At 32.2% G+C, this 27,713-nt stretch overlaps 3 protein-coding genes and 1 non-coding gene across 5 annotated transcripts; 2 read left to right on the forward strand and 2 right to left on the reverse strand.

Moving 5' to 3' along the window:
* Positions 1-2,156: 2,156 nt before the first annotated feature.
* LOC107413344 (receptor protein kinase-like protein ZAR1) lies at positions 2,157-5,271 on the reverse strand. Its single transcript, XM_016021271.4, has 2 exons — positions 3,389-5,271; positions 2,157-3,233 (listed from the first exon to the last, which is right to left on the reverse strand). Exons 1-2 carry the CDS (start codon positions 4,863-4,865, stop codon positions 2,563-2,565), a joined length of 2,148 nt encoding a protein of 715 aa, XP_015876757.3. The 5' UTR covers positions 4,866-5,271; the 3' UTR covers positions 2,157-2,562.
* Positions 5,272-11,728: 6,457 nt separating this feature from the next.
* LOC107413355 (uncharacterized) lies at positions 11,729-17,344 on the forward strand. Of its 2 annotated transcripts, none has more exons than XM_016021287.4 (12): positions 11,729-11,970; positions 12,084-12,182; positions 12,298-12,382; positions 12,921-12,990; positions 13,117-13,177; positions 13,281-13,334; positions 13,554-13,710; positions 13,834-13,930; positions 14,677-14,786; positions 15,372-15,478; positions 16,719-16,829; positions 16,936-17,344. In XM_016021287.4, exons 1-12 carry the CDS (start codon positions 11,857-11,859, stop codon positions 17,050-17,052), a joined length of 1,182 nt encoding a protein of 393 aa, XP_015876773.1. In that variant the 5' UTR covers positions 11,729-11,856; the 3' UTR covers positions 17,053-17,344. The 2 variants fall into 2 exon arrangements, with proteins under 2 accessions (XP_015876773.1, XP_015876775.1); XM_016021289.4 differs by having other exon boundaries at positions 11,817-11,970; positions 12,112-12,182.
* Positions 17,345-21,549: 4,205 nt separating this feature from the next.
* On the reverse strand, positions 21,550-22,072 carry LOC107413334 (uncharacterized). Its single transcript, XR_009635052.1, has 3 exons — positions 21,997-22,072; positions 21,846-21,915; positions 21,550-21,687 (listed from the first exon to the last, which is right to left on the reverse strand). It is a non-coding gene; the product is annotated as an uncharacterized LOC107413334 (transcript).
* A 3,488-nt stretch (positions 22,073-25,560) lies between these two features.
* LOC107413338 (non-specific lipid-transfer protein 2) lies at positions 25,561-26,165 on the forward strand. Its single transcript, XM_016021264.4, has one exon. It carries the CDS (start codon positions 25,626-25,628, stop codon positions 25,917-25,919), a length of 294 nt encoding a protein of 97 aa, XP_015876750.1. The 5' UTR covers positions 25,561-25,625; the 3' UTR covers positions 25,920-26,165.
* The last annotated feature ends 1,548 nt before the right edge of the window (positions 26,166-27,713 follow it).

Raw genomic sequence — 27,713 nt, forward strand, 5'->3', positions numbered from 1 at the left:
GGCTTCAGAATATGAATAAAGAAAAAGGGTTGTCTAAAAAACCAACCATCATTACTTACAATTTAAGGTAATACAAGTTGAAGTTTTTTTGCTTTGAACTTGCCAAAAGTGTTGTGTAATTATAAGTTGGTAATTTACATGATTATCATAATTAAATGCTGTGTTCTCTCTGTTTCCATACCATGCATATCCAATTTTGATCTACAGGGGTATGGAACACAAAGGACCCAAATCAATAGGCAATATTAGCTTTAAGTGAACCAATAGAAGTGCCCAAAAAGATCATTGCTTTTTCTTTTTTCCTTCCCCTCAAAACCCTTTTTTTTTTTTTTTTTTTTTAAAAAAAAAAAAAATGAATTCAGCTTGTCTATTCAAAACACAAAACTTTGGTCTTTTAAAATAATTAACTTTATGACCATTTTGCCCTCAAGAAAAGCCCATCTTATAAAGCATCAAACACCTTCCTGGTGCTATAACCTCACAAAATTCCATCGCCTTTGCCCTTTGAAACAATATTACAGAGAGAAAGGTACAACTGAAAACTGAAACAATCCTTTTGGGGGGGATTTCTTAAAGTATCAATGGTGTTTTAATAATTTTATTACTTAGTAAAATTGGAAACTCAAAACTGAAAACCTTTGCCAACCCTACGATTCCTTAAATCACTCTATAAGGCTCCCCACCCTTTGTACCCTTGTTAATGATTTTCGGTGCTGTGCTATAACAATGTTGTATCAAGTGGGTAGTAATAAATATGGCATTGAAATTATTTGATAAAGCAAAGCAACCAATTATTGATATGGGGGACCATTTAGGGGGTGGACTCAAAAGTAGAAAAACATTCATTAGAAATTTACTGCATTTTGCCTTTGCTAGTTGTTGCTCCTCCTTTTGATTAGATGAACAAAATTAGTATCCTGAAAATCTTTTGCTTCCATTGAAAATTTTAATAATAACATTGGTTATGCTAATCACATTGAAGACGGTTAAACTCATATCCATTAGTTATCATACCAAACCATATATTTCAATGGGGTTGGATATGTAGATTATAACTCAAAACGGCTTTAGAGAGCATTTTTTAACATCCTAAGAGTTCTTCCTGAAATGTGCATTCCAATGTTGTGTTGAACCTCTTTTGTCATTACTGTTAGTTAGAGTTTGATTTAATACATTCCCAACATATCAAAAACTCTATATATAGATACATGAAAGAGATACATTTATATATTCCAAAACCAGTTTCGGTTTTTATATTTTAGTGATTTGTTTATGTATATGTTTTAAATAAACAAGGATATTGGACAAATTAACAAAGCTGTCTCGCATTCAAAAAGGAATAAGGCAACTGTTCGGTAAAATCTGAGCGGGAGACACTTAAAAGCCAATCTCTAGGTTTAGAAAACTTGAATAAGAAAATGGAAACCTTTATGCAGTTGTTTTTTGCTTTGTTATGGAAGCGTGAGAATAATGAATTGGCCAACATAACCGACAAGGTCTGTAAAAGTCGAAAACAGACGGATTTAAATATTTTAACTCCAAAGACAGCTAAGAATCTTTATATATATTGACTCTAGAGATTAAAAGTCATAGGTGGAGTCCACGCCCTACATTCGCGCCACATGGTTGTTGGGTGATTGGTTCCCTAGAAAATAAACCATTCCAAAATCCAAATTTTACTATTTTGCAAGTGACTACCGCGAAAGCACTCATTTTGTAGTACTAGTTTAAAGATGGTCAAATAAAAATATGCTGACAGGATCTCACAAAGCAAGTTTATGAAAAATTCTTTAGGTGCTTTTTTTCTTCTCTTTTGTTGTGAAAGCAAGCCTATGTTTTGCAACACGACAATATGAACATATATATATATATATAAATTCTTACTGAAATTTCTTGTTTCGATTGCAAGATCAAGATAACAAATGGGTTTGTAATCCTTTATTTCCTACCCCGGGTTTATGCTCCTAGATCATCTTCAAGTATTTTAGCCTCTCTTGCAAAGAACTACCATGATCAGACGTTTTGGGAGCTCATTTACCATAAAATTTTACCAAAACGGACTCATCTGGATGAGTCTCAGGGTATAAGTAACAGGCAAATAACATTCAGTCCTTCATTATTAAGTAATGAATAATTTGATAGTAAAGAGAAATAAATAACAAGCAAATAATCCATTCATTCTAGATGACCAACAAAGATAATGAGATACAAAAGGTTTGCAGCAACAAGAAGAAGAAGAAGAAGAAGAAGAAGAAGAAAAAGAAACATATATACCAAAAGCCAGCTCTCATCCATAATCCAATTGCAGCCTCCCTTAAAGCATTGCTCTTATAGCAGACCTGCCTCCACCTAAACCTGTGCAATAAAAATAAACCAACCAGAGAATCTTACATTGAAGGAAGCCATGAACACCTTTGTGAGTACACAAACGCATCAGCATCTCTTTTCACTACTTCAATGGCAAAAGGGTTCATCTAATCACTTAGATGCAACAAACACAGCATCTTGAAACCAAACAACTCTAACCATCATAAATAGGATTTCACGAGTTTGTTGGGTTTTTCAGTCAGCGGATATTGCTAACCTGTCCAAAGCATCAGTTACATGCCTCATAGATGGTCTTCTTTCAGGGCTGCTATGAATGCAAGCCATTGCAATCTTCATGACCGCAATAATTTCCTCTTCCTTATCTGCATCTTGAACTAAATATGGGTCTAAAACATCTGACAAAGGCTTCTTTTCTTCAATGCAGAGTTGAATCCAACTAACAAGATCCATTTCTGTTGAACCCACTTGGACTAGTGGCAACCTTCCGGTAATCATTTCTAGTAAGGTTACCCCATATGAATAAACATCCCACTTCTGTGATGGTTTCACTACTTTCAGTGCTTCTGGGGCCTGATAACAAGATCCCAAATTAGCAGATGAAGAAACAGTGGTAGCTTCAGAAGGTGCAGTCTTTTGCTGCCTCTCTTGTGGTTTTTCTATGGTCATTCTATTAGATTGCAGGGTCGGGGATCCTCCAGCAATGTTAGCAAGGCGACCAAGGCCAAAATCAGAAATTTGAGGTTCCATGTTCTGTCCAAGCAGTATGTTATTGGGCTTCAAATCACCATGGACGTATTTTTTAGGGCTAAACTCATGCAGATAGACCAAACCTCTTGCAATTCCTTTCATGATTTTTAACCTAACAGACCATGGTAGTGGTGTAAAGGTTATCATTCCAGGCTTCCCTGATGGTATTATAAGAACCAAATCAAACAAATCAGAATAAATATCAGTTTCTGCAATCACACTCCTAAATCAAAATCGAGATTAACTACCTCTAAGAAAGTGAGAAACAATGCAAAAAAGTATAAACTGAAGAAAAAGAGACGTTGAAACGAACCATGAATTGCAGCGGAGAGGCTTCCATTAGGTATATAGTCATATATGAGCAGCTTCTCATCAACAGACCAGTAGTAAGCTCTTAGAGTTACAATATTAGGATGCCTTAGCTTCCCAATTGCTTCCACTTCTGTTTGAAATTCTTTGAACCTTTGAGAGCCTCCTTCACCCAATCTTCTCACAGCTACGGTAAACCCATCTTCAAGTACAACTTTGTAAACAATACCAATTCCACTTTTACCAAGAACAAAAGCCGATGCCTTGAGAAGCTCATCAAGATCAAATGCCACTTGTGGATCCAATGGCACAAGATCATACTGTTCAACATTTTCTGATAGCGTCTCAGATTCATCTTTCCTGAAGCATAAACACTCCTTCCTTCCCTTCCCTCCCTTCTCAATGCCATAACCATGTTCATCCTTATGACTACCACAAGCAAAAAGCCTTGTATAACAGTACGAGAAAAGCAGCCCAACAAGGCAAATACCAACTATATCACTCACTACAATCACAATCACAGAACTCTTACTCAGCCCTCTTGCTTTATTCTTTTCAGCATTATCATCGGAATCCCGAGGTGGGTGATTATCTGGAAAATATGGAAACGAGGAAGGAGAATTTGCACCCGGAGTTTCTGCCGAGCATGGGTTCTTCAATGGAGGGCCACAAAGTCCAGGATTCCCAAGAAAAGCAGTTGGTCCTCTGTTCATCAGAGCACCATTTTGGGGTATTGGACCACTTAAATTGTTATAAGTTAGATCAATATAAACCTTCTCAGGAAGGTTTCCAAGGCTAGCTGGGATTGAACCAGAGAAAAGATTATGAGACAAATCAACAGTGCCTTCCAAGCTAGACAAATTCCCAATATCACCAGGAATTGACCCATTGAATTTATTGTACGAAAGGTCAAGTTTTTGCAGAGAAGCAAAAGCATTCCCAAATTCATCTGGCAGAGAACCAGTGAAATGATTCTCACTGAGAACAAGGGTTTTAAGTCTTTTGCATTGAACAACCGAAGAGGGTATTGACCCATTGAACGAATTTTGTGATAAATCTAAAGTTTGAAGGTAAGCAAGCTTCCCAATCTCATTCGACACAGACCCAGACAAGGAATTTCCATAAAGAACCAAACTTTGCAACCCCTGAACTCGAAAGAGCTCATCTGGCAAGCTTCCATACAACTTATTGTTCCTTAAATTTAGATGGCGGAGCTGAGAGAGAGAGCCAAGAGAAGAAGGAAGAAACCCAAAAAGTTTCTTCTTTGGAATGCTAACAGAGACAACTCTAAGTTCCTTGCATGTAACCCCATTCCATGTACAAGGATTCTCATCGGAAGAGTTCCAGTTACTCAGAGACATTTCTGGGTCTTGAACAATGGACTGCTTGAATGATAAAAGCGCATAGCCTTCATCATTCAGAGAACCCACTAGTCCATGAGAGTTGCAGAGAAGCAAAACCAGACAAACCAAAGCAAACATTTACAGTAACCGTTGGGAACAAATCTTAAACAAAACAAGAGATGGGGAGTTTTCACAGGCTTACCTTTATGAAAACCAGAAAACCAAGTGATAACTCTTGCAAAGGAAGGCCAAGCAGAGAAACAATGGAGGTTATGACAAAGAAAGAGCGTGTAAAAGCTTTGACAGTGATGGAGAAGAGAGAAAGTGTTAGAAGAATAGTAAAGGTTCAGCTAGCAGGACCTTGGAAAGATAGAGAAAAACAAAATAAAATTGTAAAAGAGAAAGCTGGTATGCATTGGTGAGAGAATCCATGGTAGTGTGCAGTTAAATTCCTTCCATTCCATATCGAAAATATACTTTACCGCGATATTTTGTTGAAAAACTTTTGCTCCCATCGGAGTATTCACATTGGTTTTCCGTGCAATCCTCTTCTCTCTATTTAGAATAATGAAATTGATATGTAACTAAATAATTTAATGCCACAAAAAAATGTGTTGTAATGATTTTTATTCTGTAAAAAAAAAATTACCCATTTCCTTTTTATTTGTTTATTTTAAGTTAAAAGTAACATCCAATATATTTTGGTTGTATTATATAAATATTTTTGTACTATGGGAAGTTCGAAAAAAAAGGAAAATCCATATTTTATTTTTGTTGCAATATCAATAATTTGTGTATATACAATATTTGAATTTTTTATTTATAAATATGTAAATATATTTAATTAAAACTGTAATTGATATTTAAAAAATTTCATGCACTTAGTTTTTAATTTTTATTATCATTTATAATAAATTTTATTTTTATTTTTATATTTTGAATTTATTACTTTTCAATTATAGATATGAATGGTTTATTTAACGTATATAATTTTTATTTGACAATGAGATAATTTAGATATAAAAAAGTGTATCATTGCCAGTGAAATAACATAGGAAGGCATTTCTAAATTCTTTAAGAAATATATAGATAGTTCTATAAAATTTGCAAAAACATATGAAAATTTTTGACTAATGAATTTTCATGATATTGTTCTTTTATTGCATAATGCCATAATAATTGTAGATGTAACCAAATAATTGTTTAAATTGGAGATACTTTTTTTAAAAAATATACACTTCTTTCATCAAAATATAGATACTTCTAATTTTATATTAAAACATTGAATCTAAGCCCTTAGTTGAACTATTGGACTAATAAGATTGAAAAGGAGCCAAAGTCTGTAAATTTTATGATTATTAGGCTCTTGGTAAGGAACCGTTAGAGGGGACACAAAATGATTATGGTCACTATGCATACAAGCAATCATAAAAAGAAAAAATAAATGATTAATTTTTAATTTCATTGGGAAAATCACTACACAAATAAATAAATAAAAAAGTACCCCAGGTTTGACCCAAAAAAAAAAAAGTTAGGCAACGAAAAGAATAAACTAAACTAAACTAATGGTCCCGATCTTCCTAAATATAAATGGGCCCAATTTGGTACCTTGTGAATGTCCACCACGTGGAAGAACACCGGGTCTATATCTGACAGGCAGTGAGGGAAGGAAACTATTATAAAATAGTTAGTTAAAAATATCGTGATATGGAAAAATAGGTTCGATAAATTGACATGTGAACTTACCACCACGGAAGTAGCCGTTTGTCAGTGGTGAGCCCCACGCTCTTTTAGACTCTGTTGTGGGGAAATGCCTTTTTAAAGATATTAAAAAAAAAAAAAAAAAAAGGATTCATTTTCCGAGGGACTTAATTGTAAATTGGCAAATGTGTAGGGTTAATTTAATTAAGCAGAAACGACAATCCCCTCCGCATTTCACTCAATGGTCCACGGTTCATTAATAAATTTGTCATAATATTTGTTTTAATTTTATTTTTTCTCGATGTTTTTTTTTTTTTTTTTTTTTTTTTTTTTTGGGTTTTCGACCATAGACTGTCCCAACATCCAACTGGGTAGTAAATATGTGTGTGAAAATTAAAATATTAATTGGTATTTCTTCGCCGAATAAAAGTTATTCCAGCTCAACCAATATTCTGTTACTCTCAATAAATTATTTTTGAAGGACTATTTTAATAAAATTATTATTGCAGTTTTTAGAAAAACGTAACCATTATTTGTTTTCTATTTTCGGATGTGGCATAAACAGTAGTTTGTCACTATAATTCTATTCCTCCAAGACAAAAATAATTTAATCGTTTCGTTACCATTTGTTTTTTTTATACTTAAATTAATATATCGATTGGTCTATTTCTATTATTAAGTTTTCAATTACGGTGAAGGGATTTTTTGTTGACATTAATATTTTGTCATATTATAATAATGTCTACCACATATGCGTGCCAGTGTTGAAATGTTTAATTAAAAACTTGATGGCGATGGTATTATTCTTTATATATTTATTTTGGTGAATAAAAATAAATCTCCACCAAGATTCATTGAAATAAGGGCTATTTGGTTCAGCATACAATGCCTACCTTACAACTTTATCGAAATCAAAATGAGATGATGAAATGCGCATAAATGAAATTCACCATGAGGCACAAATAAAGTTTGCCACACTAAAACTCACAATAATTGGCCAGTTATTCTTTTTTATTAAATTTAATTTAATTATACGGGATTATTATATTATCAATAGAACATTGTTTAATTAGGTTCATTAATTTGTTTTCAAAGTTCGGAATTAATTTGACCTGCGTTTTGTACTCAGTCCATTTAAATATAGGCATATATACTAACCAATTAATTTAAATTATTTTCATTCTATTTTGGAAATTAAATTAGTAATATGTGAATTATGTTTGGCCAACATTGTTTTGTTGTACACTGATGAAGTTGTCTCCTCCCAAATGTACAAACAGATTCAGCATGGTTTAACATTGGCTGTGATAATGATTACATATATCAATAAAATTAATAATAAAATAAAAACGTATAGGATATAAGAAGAATGGCATAAAGCCATGCATAGACACTCACTGCTGCAAAGTACGAGTGAAATGAATCAAATTGTCACATTATTAATTCATACAATATATTCTACTTTCTGTTATATATGTAGAATAATTCAAAATGCTTATCCTTTTTCAGACAAACATTCATTTATCTTTATATATATATATATATATATACACCGTCTTATTCTTATCAAATTTTTTATATAATCTTAAATTGATGTGCTTGATAAAATTAGACCACATAGTATATAATATTATACAGACATTCACGCGGTTGTCAATTTATTTTAAAAAATTAAACCACCTTTATCATTATATATTGTTCTGGCAATATTCTGAATGTAGAACACCCAAACTGTTGCATTGAGTTAAAAAACATTTAAATCTTATATCATCGATAATATATATATATCTATACAACATTAATTATCAAAGGTAACCATCTATATGAATAAAGATGCCGGCAGGACAGAATTCTTCTGGACATTTTGTAGAGCATATTCTTCTCATAATTAGAGTATATATATGTGTATATATATATATATATATTTTTTTTTTCTTTATTGAAAGCATTAAGACTGCATTATTTTGAGTTTTTAGCTACCCAACGAATTAATAAGGATTACTCTGAAATAATATATATATATATATATATACACACATGATTTATAATATTAATTTTTCCAGCATATTAATGCAAATTTAAGTTTTAAGTTATCAATCTCCATAATTTAGCGATAAAACTACTATTTTCTGGTATAAGTTCTAAACTGTTTGGAATATAAATTTTTCATCCAATATAAAATTAAAAAATATATATCATTAAAATAAGTTTTCTGGTTTCCTTAGCAGCCATCCTATAGTTGGTATTGTTGTATCATATGTTATACATGTAACAATCAATTAATCCCATCAATTACTTTGTAACAGACCAAAATATAATTATTTCCAAAAAAAATTATAAGCTAAAAAAAAAAGGCCTTAATATTATGTATGTAAAATAGACAATGGTTCGGATCTCACCTTTTTTTTTTTATTGGAGATACAGTTATATCTGTGAAATTTGCTTAAAATTTGCTTAAGATATATGCAAATTGGCTGAGTCGATGTAGATGAATTTACCATTTAAGATTGTAGGGATACATCAACCTTTAATCCTCCAATCCTTTTTCATTAACTAAAAAAATAGAGAATAGATAATGGACACGAATGGCTATATTTAAGAATTTATTATTATCAACAATAAAGACGTGACTACAGCATTGCAGGCATGCCAAAATATTTGCGTGTTAAAGGTGCATATGTGGGGTTCAAAAATGGACTACTCCTGAGAGAGAGACGTTTAGGGATATGATGGAGAGAAAACATTTATTTTCTAGATATCTTCTATTTATTTTATTTTGATTTTGTTTTTTGGAAACAATTTTTGCCGTTACAAAATGCAAAACAAATGAGGGTGCAAAAGCATAAAATGTAGAAGTTGGACCATAATATCTAACGTGTGAGTGGGGCCAAAGTGACAATTTTTAAATTCCTCAAAGCTTACCACCATGCATAATGTATGCTTTTTATTACCAGAAAAAGAAAAAAAGGGTAGCTCTATGCTTTACAGCAGAAATTAATAATAAAAATAAGTCATGCTTTTTTTTTTCCCTTCTATTATTAAAGGTTCTTTTTGTCCACCCCATGCATGTCTGTCTGTATAATGTGTGTTGTAAATACACTACCATGAGTCCATGACTGATAAAAAGCCACAAAACTGTCATCTCCACTAAAACACATTTACAAGTTTTATCTAGGAGCCTAATAAATATCATTAGCAGTGTGTCACAGCATACTAATCCTTAGGCCAAGTTTATGTTCAATCTCATTTTTGTTCTTCTATTACTTTATACTGCCTCTCAATTATATTTTGGGTCCCATGCATATATAACAGTTGTGACTGCTATTCCTTTGCACTTTGCAATTTGCACCTTAATCTTTTCAAGTTGATGTAATAACTGCATTTACTCATGGATAAAGTAAAGACTTTACATTTGAACTATTATGGGGTTTACACCATCCATTTGAACTATAGATGTTAGAACCTGGAAATTAAATAAGTTTATAGAAAGATGGATGGCGGTCCTTATAAGATAGAGAAACAATAATTTAGAAGATAGTGTAAGAGTTTTTGTAGTATTGAAGAGTTCAAAGCGTATAATCAGTTGGAAAGCTAGCATAGAATATTATTAACCTTTGCTATAATTTTGCTTATACGGGGCATATATTCAACGGTGGATGTGCCCATGTACAACAAAGAATTGTATATATATATATATAATACACACATATATATACATACACACCTATATTAAAGTCATTATTGGCTACTAAGTTGCCCATCCAGTTTTCTAGTTGCTGTAAATTTACAGAATTAATTTGTGTCGCTGGAAGTTATTCAAAATGGACTTATAAAAATGGTGAGCGGAGAGACATTTACTTTTGGAATTTTTAGTTTCTGTCTCAAAACCAAAAAAAAAAAAAAAAAAAAAAAAGGAAAATAAAAAAAAAGGCTTCAAAATATTGAATCAGACCGAACCTCCGGGCATCGCGGAGGTTGCCAATAGCCAATCACGCCAGACGGTCGAATCAATCATGTAATTTTTATTTTATTTATTTATTTATTTATTTCTTTGGGACAAAAATTGTAAAGCAGCTATATCTAATTGAAGGAGCTTATGGGGCTTGTTTATGGGGCTTGTTTTGACCGTTGACCATGAATCAGCCGTGGGTGCTAGTTCTCAATATGGGCTAAAGCTGAAATTGAGCTTAACCTCCCCAATTTCTTAAAGTCCAATGCCTGATTGCCTTTTGTTTCTTTCATTGGGAGTTTGGGTGTTTGTCTTAAGTGGTTTGTTTTGCATTGGAGTTTCAATTTTGACAGAATGGATATATTTATTTATTTGGTAATCCAAATTTAAATATGTTAACAATATGATTCTATCTTTTCTATCAAAAAACAATATGATTCTATCTTCGCTGTTGATAGTGATTTTCAAGAGTGTCTTTGACTTGGTCATTTTTGGTTAAAATGTTAGTAAGATACATCGAGAAGGTGATTGTTAAAATCTCTATTTATGATTAAAGTTAGTATTTTTTTTTTTCTATTTTTAACTCCAAGAGGGGACATTGTTTTTCTTTTCTTTTTTTTTTTTTGGGGACAATTCTCTTACGGGGACTTGAATTTGTATTTTTTATTTATTTTTTTTTTGAAAGAAAAAAAAATTCATTTCAACTAATTCGAATTTGTATTATAGACATTATTTTAGCGAGACTCTTAGGCTCTTGTGATATACTCCATCATATTATATATGAAACTTCACCATTTTCTTTTCTTTTTTTTTTTTGGTAAAATAATAGTTTATCTCTTCTTCATATTGATAATATTTGATGCTACTGTCAATCATAAATGAATTATTATATTGTCAATCTGGTCTAAATTTCAATTCTCCACCCAATTATTAGAAAAAAGAAAAATGAAAATAAATAAAAAAATCCTTTCATCAATTTAGCTCCACCACATGATCAAAATGTAAATTGTGAACCTCAAGCTAAGCCTTATTTACTTTGTATCTTATTGAGGTCATTCTTAGCATGCAACCTTTGTTTTTTTGTTTGGCATATTGTTGGCAACTTCGAATCAATTCCTTGCTTATTTTATTTTATTTCATTTTTATTTACCGAGTATGAATCTCTTATTATTATTATTATTTTTTTCTGGTGAATCGAGTCTGAATCAATTCCTTAGTGTAAGTGCCTGTCCCACTTGACGACTGTGATATGATACTCTTTTTAACCAATTGGGCTGTGATAAAAGGAGACTTTCTTCGGACCAAAAAAGCACAAAAAATATTTTCCAAAAAAAAAAGCACAAAAAAAAAAATTAATAAAAATAAAAACATAAAGACGTTGTTTAATATAAGGTAAAATTCCCGTTAGAATCAAACGACACCGTTTGGTAAGTTTTTAATCCACCGCCAAGTCGAGGACGCAAACTTTGGAAAGGATCGATGAACGACAAGGAAGAGGAAGCGATGACGGAGGCTCGTATCAAAACTGTAGTGGAAGCCATTCATTCGAGTCCCACTCAGTCCGTTCTCTATCTCGCCGGCGGAGCCTCTAAGGTCTTTCTCTGGTTCATATTTTATATGAACAATTATTAAACATTAATTAATAAAAATTGAATAATTTGAATGGGTTTTTATTTTTTATTTTTTTTTAATACTATGTTAATCAGGCCTTGGGATGGCTACTGTCTGTTCCAGGAGCTTCAAACACAGTCCTTGAAGCTGTGATCCCCTATTCCAGAATGTCCACTATCCAATTACTTGGCAAGGTCCTCCAACGAAGCCTTTTTTTTTTTTTTTTTTTTGGGTTTCCCGCTTGCAACCCATTTGTGAAAATTCCTGAGTGTGGTATAATTTGGTCCTTTTGTGTTTTTGTTGCTGCAGGTTCCGACCCAATTTTGCAGCCAACGCACTGCTGAAGAAATGGCTTTGTTAGCCTACAATCGAGCTCTCAAGCTCTCCAGACCAGGTTCGTCAGCAATGAATATGATTAGTTTGCTCCAGACCCATTATCATTTTTTTTTTCTTTTTCAGTTTGTATTGCTTCTTTGACTTTATGTGAGTGTATGTTTGTCACCATCCCTGTGTGTGTACAATACTTTTTATTGCATAGTGTTTGCATTTGTTTTTTTTGCTGTTCAGCTTGTTGGTAATTTTGTGTTGTAATAGCTGAGAATCGTTATTCTGTCAATGATGAATTAAAGCTACTTTCAGGGCAATCCAATGCATAGTTCGAAAGGTCCTTTTTTTTTTTTTTTTTTTTTTATGTGCCTTATGAGCTGATTATGGTTGAATGTTTTTATCCTGGCAAAGTCCTCGTTTTGTGTGTAACTATTATCAATGAACTTCAGATAGAATCCAAATTCTTTTAAGCTGTTTTCTTAGAGAAACAAGCTCACCAGGTTTCATACACATGTATTTTTTACATAATTTATGATTTTCCTTACGGAATGGAATTCGTACTGTTCTCATTTCATATGGCTTTCATTTTTCTTTCTAATAAATAGGTTCCCCAGTTGTTGGTGTGGGATTTACTGGTGCATTGGCCAGCATACGACCGAAACTTGGGGACCACATGTATGGTTTATGCAATTTCTTAAGAAAATTGGAAAGTTCATGTACTAGAATATCTTCATGTGGGATACTAGATTGTGTATGTTTAATGTGGTGTACTTGTCTTCTTCTATTGTTGGGTATCTATAGGTTTCACTTGTCAACAAGGACATCTGACCGACTTTGGGTATCAACGGTTACTCTTTCTAAGGTAAGTGTACGATTTGCCTTTTTTTTTTTTTTTTTTTAATTTTTAATTTTTAATTTATATTTAATAAGGCAATGTTTATTTACCATGTGTCTAATAATTTTAGGGTTTGCGAACTAGAGAGCAAGAAGATTTTCTCTCAAGTCAACTTCTACTTAAGGTGAGTGGTAAGATTTAAAGATGATTGTCACCACTTTTTCTGTTGAAGTATCATCATGGGGCAGAAGGAATTTGCAATATGCTTCCATTCACTCATTTTTGCAGATATTGTTTTTTCCTTAAGAATTTTGAAAGCTTCCTCTTTTAATAAATAGAGAAAAGAACAGTTAGCTGCTATGCCTTAAATGCTTATGCTGTGGTTTTATCAATTTTTTTGCAGGCTATTGCGTATGCATGCAAAGTTCCAGCAACATTTGTTTCAGGGTTAACTGAATCTGAAGCAACTAACGAATGCGAAAAGCAGTTCAGTGAGGATCAAGAATTAGAGCAACTTATAAACGGAGAAATATGCTTTAAGGTTTATCCGTTTTCAAGCGGTATGATTTAACCTTTGGGTTGAATCAACCTTACAAATTTACAATCGCGGTAGATATTATATACACATTCCTTATTCATGTCCATGCCTGTCTCAATAATTATGTATTTGTCACTCTTCACAGACATACATGTGACAAATGCGGAAAGGAAAGTGATATTACCTGGTTCTTTTAATCCATTACACGAAGGCCATCTCAAGCTCTTAGAAGTTGCTAGTAGGTACTGTACAAGAATTTTTGTAGTTGCTAATTGTGGATAGATGATACATACGGACTTCTCTCTGTCCGCCTTTTTCTCTTTGTTTCATTGTAAAGTGGGTTTTTGCTGCATCTTAGGTTTTCTAATTGACTAACTGTATATTGACCTTAACAATTTCTGATATTTGCATGGTTTCTAATGGTACTTTTGCCTAATACTATTTGTGTAAACTTCTCTCAATCAATATTGCATATAAAATCCAACTCAGATCCACATTTTCTCTTACATCCAGTTCATATAAGTGGCATACAACTAACTTGTTTTGGTTGATAAATCCTGAAAAGTGTTTAAATTCAAGCAGTTTGATATTGAATTACTCTGATGTATGAAGAAATAAGAATTAGATTGCGTATTAATCGTGAATTAACATCTAAGTGTTTTTAGTATGAAGAAATGTATGAATTTTAGATGAATTCTATAAAATTTATTATATTTAGTTTAGATGTATCTTTTGTATGGTTTTTATTCTGAAGTAGGACCAATTCATCCTTTATTTATTTATTCATTTTTTTTATTATTATTTTTTTAAATGATATAATTTGGAATACTAAAGAATAGCAATTAACTTCTGAAATTGCTAACTGAAAATTAGTTCTGAACTCAAAATCCAAATGGCAAAGCTGTCTATAAAGTTATTATATATGCTGACTTTTGATTAAGAAAATGAGGATGTACGAAAATGATGAGAAAAAATTGTTTCTACGTAGCATCTGTGGCGGTGCCTATCCATGCTTTGAAATATCAGCAGTCAATGCAGACAAACCTCCACTTTCAATATCACAAATTAAAGATCGTGTCAAGCAGTTTGAAGAAGTTGGTGAGCCTGATTGTCTACATCATTTTGGTTTTAGCTTTTTTCCATTTTCTTTTTTATTATTGTCTTGATTTACCATTGTGTTAGCTTTTAAACCTTTCCTTTTTATATTAACATCTTAAATTTTTGTAATGGATAATAATTTCACATGTTTTGGCAATAACCCAATGGCCAAGACATTTCGAGTGCCCTTAGTGACAGAGGGGATTGTGTCCCTGTATTCTACCCTGTTGGTTTTTCTGTCTATGTGCCTTTCTTTCTCCTCCTCCCTATCTGTCCATGTGTTATCAAGTGTGTCAAAATATCATGTTTTCTAGTAGTCTGCATTGGTGTGATACGGTGATTCCATGTTGTCTTGTGTGGTGTCTTTTGGTTATGTTTATCATTTTCCATATTGTTTGAGCGATGGTTTTGTAATTATTATATGTTGAGATATTGATTATTTAATGTTATTCTAGTTTTCATGATCTATGGATGGAATTCATTATGTTTATGGTAATAGATTTTCTTTTTCTTTGAGTGCAACTTTATAGCATCTCATTAACTGAATAAGAGCTGGGCTTTTGATAATTTGTTTCTGACTGGCAGGAAAATCAGTAATTATATCCAATCAACCTTACTTCTATAAGAAAGCAGAAACTTTTCCAGGCAGTGCTTTTGTAATTGGTGCTGACACAGCAGTGAGGCTTGTTGATGTATGTTGTTCATTGCATATTAAAAGTTGTGAGAATCTTATCATGGCCGGTTTAAGCTACTTAAAAATGGTTTTCGCAGACAATGACTACACTTGCTGGAGATGTAACTAAATTTTAATATGGAAACATATTATTATTTTTCTTGTTATAAATTGCAAATTGATTCTAATCTACAACATGGTTTGCCACATCGTGAGCAAGATAAGATGTAGATAATTCTTTACTACACATTTCTTAAGGTCACCGAGGATATACCATAGCATGCCATATATTCATTGCCTATAACATGTTGTTAAGATTGAAGAATAGTAAGTAACATAAATTGGACTAACATTTATTTTTGTGATTATTTATTATTCCGTTTGTTCGGTTAGTTGGAATTTGAATACTGTGCTGTAGACATTATTGTTCACAGTTTCACTGTTTTGAATTGATGTATCTGTGTTTAGGACCATATATTCATTGCATATAACATTTTGTTAAGATTTAAGAATAGTAAGTAACATAAATTTGACTAACATTTACTTTTGTGATTATTTATTCCGTTCGTTAAGTTAGGTGGAATTTGAATACTGTCCTGTAGACATTATTATTCACGGTTTCACTGTTTTGAATTGATGTATATGTGTTTAGGACCATATATTCGTTGCATATAACATTTTGTTAAGATTTAAGAATAGTAAGTAACATAAATTTGACTAACATTTATTTTTGTGATTATTTATTCCGTTTGTTGAGGTCGGTGGAATTTGAATCCTGTCCTGTAGACATTATTATTCACGGTTTCACTGTTTTGAGTTGGTGTATCTGTGTTTAGGAAGGTATATACAAGTTAAACAGGGAGCAGTAAAGGGGATCCTTTGTATAGCATTTTTAGAATCATGTTGTTTTCCTTTTCATGTTCTGAAATGGCTAGTATTAATTTTTCTTATCATATTTCTCTTTCAATAACAGTTGGTTAGAAGCTACAATGATATGGGTTTGCATGTTTTATATATACATTCGCCTGCCTTTCGTGCAGGATTGCATTCTTCACTCCCTTTACAGAATTGAGTAGGCTTATTATAATCGTATAATCCCCTAAACATACTATATGAGTGATTTAGACACTAAAAGGGATTTAAAATACCATTTTACAACTTTCTGGTTTTGATATATCTCTATCTGGAAGATTTCATGTTGTGAAATGCTATTTCACAATATTTTACATTCTCTATATGCGTTCTTTCTCTATTTCCAGCCCAAGTACTACGATGGGGACTACAAGAAGATGCTGAAAATTCTAATTGGATGCAAGGAAACAGGGTGCACTTTTCTTGTCGGTGGCCGTAATGTTGGCGGTGTTTTCAAGGTAAGTTCACATATCAGAAGCTTCTTAAGCCACTTTCTAGTTATTTACCTTTCATATACCCTTTTATGGAAGCTTCTGATGCCATTATATATAATACATATTTCAGGTTCTTGAAGATATTGAAATTCCGGCGGCGTTAAAAGACATGTTCATTCCAATACCAGCAGAGAAGTTCCGCATGGATATATCCTCCACCGAGATTAGGAAACGTCTTGGAATTTGAATGTCACAGCGACTTTTAATTTTAAAATACGAAGAGATAGAAAGTAACAATGACTGAGAATGATATTTGTTAAAAGGAAGATGGACTTCCTTATTCCTATACAGATTTAATCAAATGTAATTCAATAATGCAAGAGCCACCAAATTTTGTTTACAAATAATGTGGTTATCGGATTCACTTTTCATTATTAACAACTATTGTACTGCCACGTTACTTGGTGAACAAGTAGAAACGGTGTCTCTTGCAATACCAAATGAACTTACATTAAATGTGAACCGTATGTTTTGTTCTACCTAAATTTGTTATTTTTTTTCTAGAAAATGTTACTCGAGCTATCTTTGTTTCTCTTGCTTCATTTTGTGAACCAAGGGTCGCCCCCTAACTAATATCCTTGTTAGGAGTTAACATGTTTAGTTTGTGGTTGTCTGCAGATTAAAGTCAACAAAGAGCATTTGGACCATTCAGAATGTGGTTTTGATTACTTCTAAAGCCTTGGCAATCAAAAAACTTAAGTTTATAAAAAGCCAAAGTGATCTGATTATCGCTAAATGTATGTGGCACCCTTTTGAGCCACAAAAAAAAGATCAAAATCTAAAAGGCAAATACCAAGGCTGGTTTTTCAACTAGGAAAAAAAAAATCATTTTAAATGGGATGTGCAATAATATCTTAAAAGTGATTTTTCTAGGTGTTACTGTTGGATTGGAAAAAATAAGAGATCATAGTTTTGTTAAGGCATAGTTTTTGCCTTTGCTTCATCATAAATATTTTTTAAAAAAATTTATTTTTTATGAGCTTCAATTAAGAGTACTTCTGAAAGCCAAAAATATTTGTTAAAAGTTATATAAATACTTTTAAAAGCAGCTTTCAAACTGCTTCTGGTTCCTCAAATCCCCGCCAAACGGGCTTTTATTTTTCTGTAAAGACCTGTTTGGTAGCCATATGATAAAAGCACTTTTTTATTTTTTCTATGAAGAAACACCTTATTATAAATATTTGAAGGGAAATATATATGTTTTTGTTTGTAATTTCTTAGAGAAACAATAATTATAGAAAGAAAAAAAAAAGGCATATAATAGGTGCTAAATTGTTTTATTCTCTTAAAAGTTGATTCTAACATTATAGAATAACATATCAAAAAAAATAAAATAAAAATAATACAAAATGAAAGTGACCTCTCAAACAACTTAAAAGAAATAAAAGTTGACCTAGAAAATGCCCAGAAATGCAGTGTATTGTAAGACATAACTGCTACATTAACTACCTTATCTCCACAACTAAATATCGGACAATTAAAAAAAAAAAAAAAAAAAAGAAGAAGAAGACGAAGAAGAAGAAGAAGAAGAAAGAAACAACCTTCAACAATACTTGAAATGGAATAGAAAGATGGAAAATTTTATTTTTTGTAAAACAAAAAAAAATACAGAAGCTGATTTTCATTTCTATATGCGCTGTAATATGTAATAAAACAGAGAGACAAAGGAAAAGAAGAAAAAAAGGAAAAACAAGAAAAAAGAAAGCAGGAGAAGAAGAAAGAGAATTGATCAGGCACCGCAGGCGGCGCCGCAGCCACCGCATGTGGAACCGTTATAAGTGTCATTGTTGGTGGCCGAGGCCTTGTCTTTGGATGCTCCATCTGCACACGAGAAGATAACAGCGGAGATAAGAAGCAGACTGATCAGAGCTACCCACAACACCATAACTCCACTGCTTATCAAGCTCTCCAAGCCTCCATGAACATCATCTCCTCCTCCTCCTCCTCTCGCCAACTCTCTCCATTCCCTTACCATTTTCAAATGGGTTTTCAAATTTTGCTACAAAGTTTTAAACCTTTTTTGAGGGGTCAAGGAGTATTACTGACCCTTATAAATGGCTAAATGTGAATATGATAAGGCAATAACACGCTGACCACTCTCATTTTCCTTATAATAAAATACTCTTTTTTGTGTTTTTTTTTTCTTCGACATCAAGCAAGAAATTTTTATTAAGTCCTTTTCGTCACCATTGACCAATCATATTGCACCGTGTAATAGGATTCGGAGGATAGTTTTGGTAAAGTAAAAGTGTGAAATGGAGTGGCATCTATTTTTGGTGTGATTCATAGTGTACACATGGGCAAAGGCTCAAAACACTGCTTAATTAAATTATAGGAGGAGAAAAAAAAAAAAAAAAAAAAGACAAAGCTTTGGGTTGTGGGGGAAGAGAGGACTGGGTCCAAATCTTATCCTCAACGAAGCCTGCTTTTATTGACAAACAAAAAAAGGGTGACAATGGAAAAGGAAGGCCAAGGAAAGGAAATGGACAATTAGTATTAGTAGTTGTCTCTTTTCACTAAGAGATTCTAATTTTTGCCAATTTTGTCAAGGTTGACGAGGCAGGTAATTACGATGCTATAATGGGTATCGTTTAGCAATTTTTTTAATTTTGTTTATTTGTATATATGCAAATTTCTATGTTGATAAGCGTTGTTTCCTAAGGGAATTATTATTCAGTTTGATGGATTCTAAAGTCAAGTTCTTCTTTTCTTTTATTTTCTTTTTTTTGGTTCAACCATGAGGATTAAACTGCTAGCTAACTGTTTTAAGTGCTTGATGGGTAGCAAATATGAAATATTGAATTGGGTTTGAATGAGTTTAAATGTTGGAGGGATAATCTCAGTTTTAATTTTGGTCTGATGTTTGTATGAGCATGCTGGATTTGAAAAATTAACCTCGTTAAGATGAAAAGCTTTACAATAATAAAAAAAAAAAAAATTACATATATAAGGGAGGACTTTTAAGATGAAAAAATTATGACAGGTTGTTCGTAGGAAACTTAGTGACCAACAAAGTGGATTCCTTTTCTACTTTGTACCATTTTTGTTCCCTGTCTGTAATCCGTGTGGAACCAATTAAGATTTTGTACAACAATTATCAACTTGTTGATTTTGTACAACTTTTTATATAGCGCAAACCATGTGAACCGAGCCTCATGCTAGGCACATTAAGTAGTTTCCTTGTAGAACATTATTGGATCAAAATTCAGCTCATTAAGATGAAAATGAATCATTCATGTTTATAAGTCAAAATTTCAGACTATTTAGGCGAATGAACTTTAAGAGCCTCAGTACCAATAATGGAGACTGGACTCGGAACCAAGCGAAATCCACGGGTAAAACCATGCAAATGTTTATTTCTAATTTGTTGACTGTTGGTTTCTCGCTATTGAACTCCAAGTACTATGAACGCATTTTTTTCAAATATCGATACTTTGGTTGCTTTGAAATTTGATCACCTGTTAGATGGTCTTCAACAACTTAATCATGCCTCAATATTTAATTACATTTATTTCTATTTTCTGCGTGATTATTTTCGGTCAAGACTAGCTTCGCTTCAATGATGACATCTTGTTTCTTGACTCATGTTATGTGCTAGCTGTCACCAGTTTTCTCATGATATTATGAGGTTTGGAAATGGAATGGGAACACTTGACATGTCTTATTTCAACAGATTACCATCATATAACACATTCTTTCTGCAATCCCCATCCTGCATTGCAGCTATGGATTTGCCTCCAATATCTGGACCAGGTGCCTTTCTGTTTCCTGAATTCCAAGTCACCATATATATAAAAAAATTTCTAAGTGGGCAATGTTGCTCACTGAGTGGTGGGTGACTATGCCTACCCACTTATGGATAGGCGTGTAACATAGAAATGAAATTTTTGTCCAGGATCAACAAATATCCAGCGATAATGATAAGAGAATTTTAAAATTTATGTGTATATATATATAATACTGTTAACATTATGCTGGTGTGGTATGCACTTTATTTGGTTCCATGTTTGGGTTCCCTCGTTCATGTGATTCTCAGATGTTTTACTTTAGTAGCTCTGTTATTGCATCCACTCTTACTATTCTTTCCATGGTTAGTGAGTTTAGTGTTTTAGAATGCAGACTAAAGCATGATCTAGCTCTCTGCATTGTTCTCACTTAGCCTAGGATTACATTCTTTAAGAACTTGTACAAGCATATAAACCAGGCGCCCAAGTTGGATCTTATCCATGAGGAGTTGTCCAAGTTTTAGTACAATACTAGATATGTAGATTGATCTATGGAAATATAATGCAAATCTGACCTTAGTTTTAAAAGAGATGTCAGGTAAGCAATCCAGGCTGGTGGGCTTCTTCTTCTGGAAGTAGAGGTTCATATGAAACGTTGGTCAAATCATGTGAGGTATGATTTCCTGGATTATACAATAACTATGGCATCCACATGGAACATACAAATGCTCGATTGAATGTTCAGAGGTGCATAATGAGCTTGTTTGAAGGCTAAACAAAACAGGGGAGCAATTATGCAGATTTATGCAGATCAGGATTTTTATTAACCTCACATTGCATATACGTGAACATGTATATGATTAGTTTTAGAAAGAACTTTGTCCCATTAAAGTTGTATACAACTAATTTTGATACTCAATCACATGATCATTAAAAGTCCTTCTCTTTTGCTTGTCCCCTTGGGATCTTGTCAAGAACTGTGGAAACAAATTCTGTGCACAATTTCTTCACCTCATGGTAGCCTTGCAGAGCAAAATTATCCACTGCCATTTCATATCTTTCATACAAAGGTAGTGATACTTGCATGCCGAAAATAACTTCAAAACGAATAAAACAAACTTGGTTAAGCTCAAATAGTTAGCAATTAGAAACAACAACAACAACAACAACAACGACAGCAACAACCAAAGAGAGAGAGAGAGAGAGAGAGGGAGACCGAAAAAAAAAGCTCCTTATGTGTTATTGTCTTACATACCGATGAATATAAGATTCAAAGGGCTAAAACAACTCCCTATAAATGACAAGAAGAAGAGCGAAACGATTGCCTGTAAATTGGGCAGCCATGAATGTCAATCCTTAATGAATGTTTTAACAAATTTAATGGCTGAAAATTATGTAACAATTACCAGAAAGAAGAGTTTCCAGTCTTTCCCACTTGAAATTTTGTAAAATTTCTGTAAAAACCAGTTCACTTCTGCGAAGAAGGATTCACAAATTGATTGTGGCAGTTTAAATTCATATATATCTGGTGGACTCCTGAAGTAGAAGAAAGTTAGAATGGCTAAATGTAAAAATAAAAAGGAATACAAATAAGCTCAAGATCTATTTCATGAACACACTACCAATTCAACAGCGGCGCTACTTGAAATATGTAATATAGCAAACATTGCAACGAGGAGGATATAGCATAGAAGTGTAACAAATCGGTACTCCGCTACTTCAAGAAGAAGCCAGAACAACGTTAACCCAGTAATGAATCCTCCTGATAATTTAATGTTCCTCCATAAAAGAATGTCTGCAACTGCAGAAATCAATCTTACCAAATGTGAGTTTTCTAAATCAAATTTGTTGTATTCTATTTTTCATGGCTGGTTTTGAATCCATAAATCAATTGCTGGCAATCATGTATATTTATGTTGAATGCAATTTTATTATGGAAAGCCAATATATAATATAACAATACACAATTGTTTTGTTACATCATTGACTATACTTTCCTGTAACATATCTAGTAGAAAAAGCTGAATATATATATATATATATATATATATATATTTTTTTTTACCTCTTCCTCCTCCTAAAATGTCGTGCAATGGCCTTTCACGGCCGAAAAGTTTTGATGAATCTGTTGGCATGATGATTATATGTGTTTGATGAAATAAAAATGATAATCTTAATTTGCTGTAGTACTACTGTAGCATGAATGTTAGTCCTATGCTTATCCTAAATAGAAGAGGAATTTGTAATTCTAAACTTGGTAATAAAGAAAAATTCATTACGAGGAAGGAATGGCTTTTCCTTTTTTTTTGGTAATAAGGAAGGAATGGCTTTTGCGTGGCCTGTAAGGTTTGGTCCATATGCCTTTACTCCATTAATCTTCTTCCGTGCCATAAATCTTCTGGTTTTAAAAAAATTAAACTTATTTTTGTATTGAATTTAATTCTGTGTATTAGATCATGTCTTAAATGGGAGATTGAGATTAAGTTATTTTTGGTTCTTATTTATTTTTATTTTTATGACATATATATATATATATATATATATATATTATTAAAATGAAGAAATTTAAATTCAAAATCTCTACGTAAAAAAGCAATAACTTTATTACTAAACCGTCGCAAAGGGTTAACTTATTGAGATTAAGGTACTTATTTGCTATAACCGCGTTGCATCCCCAATATATAGAACCAACAAACTCTGCATTAATTGTAAGCAGCTTGATTAATTATTTTCTTTTTGAAGGCATAATAAATAATGAACTTAAAAATACTTAATTTTATTTACCAACTAAGCAAAATTAAAGAAAAAAAGTACATATATTATATAGTTTTTTTAACTCCAAAGTTCAAGTTTTATATATTTATGCAATAATAATAATAATAATAATAATAATAATAATAATAATAATAATTATTATTATTATTATAATAGTTTTTGTTTTATTGAAGATAAAAATTTATTCACCATTGGATAAGAAAAATCTAAGGGGACGGATAACTTGTCGAAAAGGTTTGTCAAAATTTCGTTGAACATGGAATATGAAATGGTGCAAATAAGTGCAAATTGGTCATTTGCATTTCTTCTTTTAATTTATTTGCACTATATTATTTTTTTATCATTATTATATCGACTTTATAAAATCAAAATAGAATCAGATATTTTTATAGAATAATTATTATTTTATATATATATATATATATATAAATTGATCCAGGAAAGAATATGTACGTGCAGTCATTCTTACGTTAAATTCTAAATTAATTAAAAGTAATGAAACTTTAAGGCCACTCAGTACGCTCAGATTCATCACCAAAATTAATATGACATTTGCCACAGACCACAAGTTTGCAAAAGAGGTATGAAATAAAATTTCCATCCTTATAAAAAGAAAGTGTTTTTTTTTTTTTGGGTCATTTTTAATAGTTTATTTATATTATAGATATGCATGATAAATATGACCAATTTTACATGATGAAAAACAAATTTATTGATTATAAATAAAACAAGTGAATAGGAAAAGACAAACTTATTTCAAGGTAATTAAATGTTGTGCCATGCATTTTTTTTTTTTTTAAATTAACTTCATAATAATAAACAACCGTGAGAAACTATAAGCAAAAGAAGGCCAGGCCAGGCCAACTTGATAACAAAAGGGGAAAGTCAATTAATTATGTGACCAACTAATCGGCATGCCATGAGTATGATTACTGAGACACAAATTGCATGCAAAAATTTCAATCATTTAACTAAATTCCTATCAATATCTAAGCGATTAGAATTAATTAGAATAATAATTATGGATCCAAAGTGGGTTTGCCTTTTTTTTTTTTTAAAACTAGATCTCTGACCACTGACTAATGAAAATAAGGATTTATGTCGTAGAGATTTCATATCTTGATCTCCTTTTTTAATTTAGGGTTATCATTAATTAGTACTCCACTGTTTAGTAGAAAATGTTCAACTTTCTATAAGGAAAAGCAGTTGGGAGAAGATTATAAAGTGAAGGCAATTGGATTCAAATTCAGCCTATCATTCAAAAAGCAAACGAGTGGGACCCTTTGTTATCAATTTGGATCAATTTTATTCAACTTCAACGAGCCTCTCCACCCTAAATTTTCCACTCTTTTCTACATTTTCTTTCTCCTTTAACGGTTGGACAAGTTAAAAGTTGATGTGCTTACAAGACAAAACGAAGACAAAAACCAAGAATGGTCTAAAAGATAATGGAATTGTGCAATGCCTATAGCTAGTTATAAATTATAATGCTCAATTACACAAAGTTCATGTTCACTCTGATTTTCGAAATTCGAAAACATTTCATATTTTGTTCCAATTACAGTGAAGAGTTAACTGCAAACTAACATATTGAATCATGAAAAAAAATAAAAATGAAAAAAATGAAAAAAACAAAAGAACAAAAAGATAAAAAGAAAGGAGAGAACGGGCCACATCGCCGAAAGGGTAACCAAGAAAAAATGGCTCAAATTCCTGGTAGAATAGAAGACCAATGCTGTGGCTTCTGTACACGTATTTTCATATTAGCTTTAGTCTTGATATGGTAAGTTTAGTGGAATAAAGAAAATGCAAAACCAAAATTTTATTTGAGTTTGGAAAAAGTAAGTTAATTTCAATTTTATGATCATAGCTAGGCTAAGCAACGTGCATTATTTTTATATATAACTACGGTCTATACGTTACATATTGCGGAAAAGAAGAAAAGAGTGAGGCAAGAAACAGGGTACCGGGATGCACGGTTCGCTCTTTCATTTGGACAAAACGCATCCACTTTTAATGCTTAGTGAGCTTTTAAGCTGCTAGCTAGCTACCTACCTACCTACTTGACCCAACCTATCAATTACTAAAGCTTTCCACGTTGCTCCATATATACACCCCCACATAGACAATAACTTTTCCTTAGTTTCTTCTATAAATAGGCAATATCACTATGACCAAAATGCACACCCATCTAACTCTCTCAAATACACACGCAAAACACACACACACACACACACACACACACACAATTCGATTCAAGATGAAGATGTCTAATGTGGCAGTAGCAGTAATGTGTGCAATGCTGGTAGTGTTCTTGTGTGGAAACCATCAGGTGTCAATGGCAGCAGTGACTTGTAACCCACTGGCGCTGAGCGCATGTGCTAGTGCAATCACAACCTCAAGCCCTCCTTCGGCTCAATGTTGTAGTAAACTCAAGGAACAGAGGCCTTGCCTCTGCCAATATGTGAAGGACCCTAACTTGCAGAAGGTTATAAACTCACCAAACGCCAAGAAGGTGGCCAATATTTGTGGCTCCCCATTTCCCACTTGTTAAGTCTATTAAGTTAATTATTATATAATTGGTCTTAATTATTGGTTTGCTATATCGCGGCATTTTGGCGTGTGGTCTAGTTGCCATTTTTAGTCTTGTTATGGTCATTATATATGGCTTGTATGTCATACTTTTGAGTCATTTGAGTGGAGCTCAGTGTAATATTTATTATGAGTCTTTTTGTGTAATTCCACTTGGAAATAGTATCTATGCATCACTAAAGTTAAATTCATCAAAACTTTAAATCCTACCGTGCATGTTTGAGAAACATTATCTTCTCAGCTTAATAAAACTATAAGAAAGTTATTCTTTTATTTGCATAAAAAACTAGATCCAAGATATAGACATACTCGAGTCCACCCTGTCAATAACACCTATAGACTATGATTAACTGATGATATCATAAATTCAAGTTTGACAAATTTATTTTGGAATTAAACATGAACACTTGTCAAGTGATCAAAATGGACAAAAATGTTTTTTATCTATACAATGTAAACAATGAGAGCACTGTTTGCAAGCACGAGGGAGAAAAAAATGATAATGCAGGTTTCCAATTATTACCAAGCATGTTTTTTGGTGAATATTACCAAGCATGTTTGTGAAAAGCACTTACATGCTCTTTTATAGAGTAGGACAATTGGGTCAAATCCATCTGGCTTATCTCATTATTATTCTTATGTGGTACCAAACAATCCAAGACGATACCCCAGTGCATGTGTAGTTCGACTCATGGTCAATGTTGGAGAGAAGGGAATTTTTCGTTTTCTGCCCTGTTCCATGCTTCGGTAGAAAATCTCAAAAATTTAGCTTTATTACAAAGAAAGCTGGTATTGGATTAATAGTAGTATCTTTCTTTTTGGCACTGGAGGATGAGGAGAAAGCTGCCTGGATTGAAGCTACTTGTGCCTAAATTCACTTTAATAATAAACAAGTTAATAGATTTTGATGTTTTTATGCCACTAGGATTATGTTAGAACTTTATGAACTACTAACCAAAATCAATCTAAACTATGCTTACTATGAATATATATATATATATATATATACATATTTATATAATTTTTAATATTTTTTATTATAAATAACTATGTTTTTATATATTTTATGTTTCTAAATTATTTAGTTTAAGGCATTAATAATATTATATTCAAATTATTAAAAAAAAATTTAAATTTTAAAAAAAACTTATTAAAAAAATAAAAAATAATACTGTATTGGATTAAAGCCTGAATCAAACCAATTCGGATTAGATTGACTTTTGAAATAAACACGATTTATAAAATAGAATGAAAAAAACCGATTGAACCAAACTGACGGCCCATCCTATGAACTAGTAGCAAACAAGAAGTCTCATGTAGAAAATGCCATAAGGCTAGCTATAATGTCCCCCCAAACCAAAAAAAAAAAAAAAAAAAAAAGAAAAAGGAAAAAGAAAAAAAAATAAAAGGAGAGATTGGGTGATAATGACATTTCTCAAAGGGTGAGCGGGAATATCAAATGGATTGAATTTTGCGTGGAAGAGCAGTGCGTGGTACACATGTTTTCTTTTCGGCTTATCTTTAAAGCAGCTTGATGAGGTAATTTGGTGGAAAAAGGGCCAAAAAATAAAAATAAAAATTTAATTTAGTCTGGCTGCTGAGTTGGAGCAAATTATGGTATAATATACTGCTCTTTGCCTAATGATCGTGGTCATAGACCAAGCTATACTATCTACATTTAAATATATTGCCAGATAAATCGTGAAAAATTGACCCACTAGGTACTTAATTAAGCTAATTAGTAAGCTTTATCTCC

This window comes from Ziziphus jujuba, chromosome 12 (genome assembly GCF_031755915.1).
Source record: "Ziziphus jujuba cultivar Dongzao chromosome 12, ASM3175591v1".
Classification (NCBI taxonomy): domain Eukaryota; kingdom Viridiplantae; phylum Streptophyta; class Magnoliopsida; order Rosales; family Rhamnaceae; genus Ziziphus; species Ziziphus jujuba.

Coding starts and splice junctions, on each gene's coding strand:
- LOC107413344 (XM_016021271.4), bottom strand. CDS start 4,865: ATGTTTGCTTTGGTTTGTCTGGTTTTGCTTCTCTGCAACTCTCATGGA. Junction 3,234..3,388: donor CCTCTCCGCTGCAATTCATG/GTTCGTTTCAAC, acceptor TAATACCATCAG/GGAAGCCTGGAATGATAACC.
- LOC107413338 (XM_016021264.4), top strand. CDS start 25,626: ATGAAGATGTCTAATGTGGCAGTAGCAGTAATGTGTGCAATGCTGGTA.
- LOC107413355 (XM_016021287.4), top strand. CDS start 11,857: ATGAACGACAAGGAAGAGGAAGCGATGACGGAGGCTCGTATCAAAACT. Junction 13,335..13,553: donor CAAGTCAACTTCTACTTAAG/GTGAGTGGTAAG, acceptor ATTTTTTTGCAG/GCTATTGCGTATGCATGCAA. Junction 15,479..16,718: donor CAGCAGTGAGGCTTGTTGAT/GTATGTTGTTCA, acceptor CTCTATTTCCAG/CCCAAGTACTACGATGGGGA.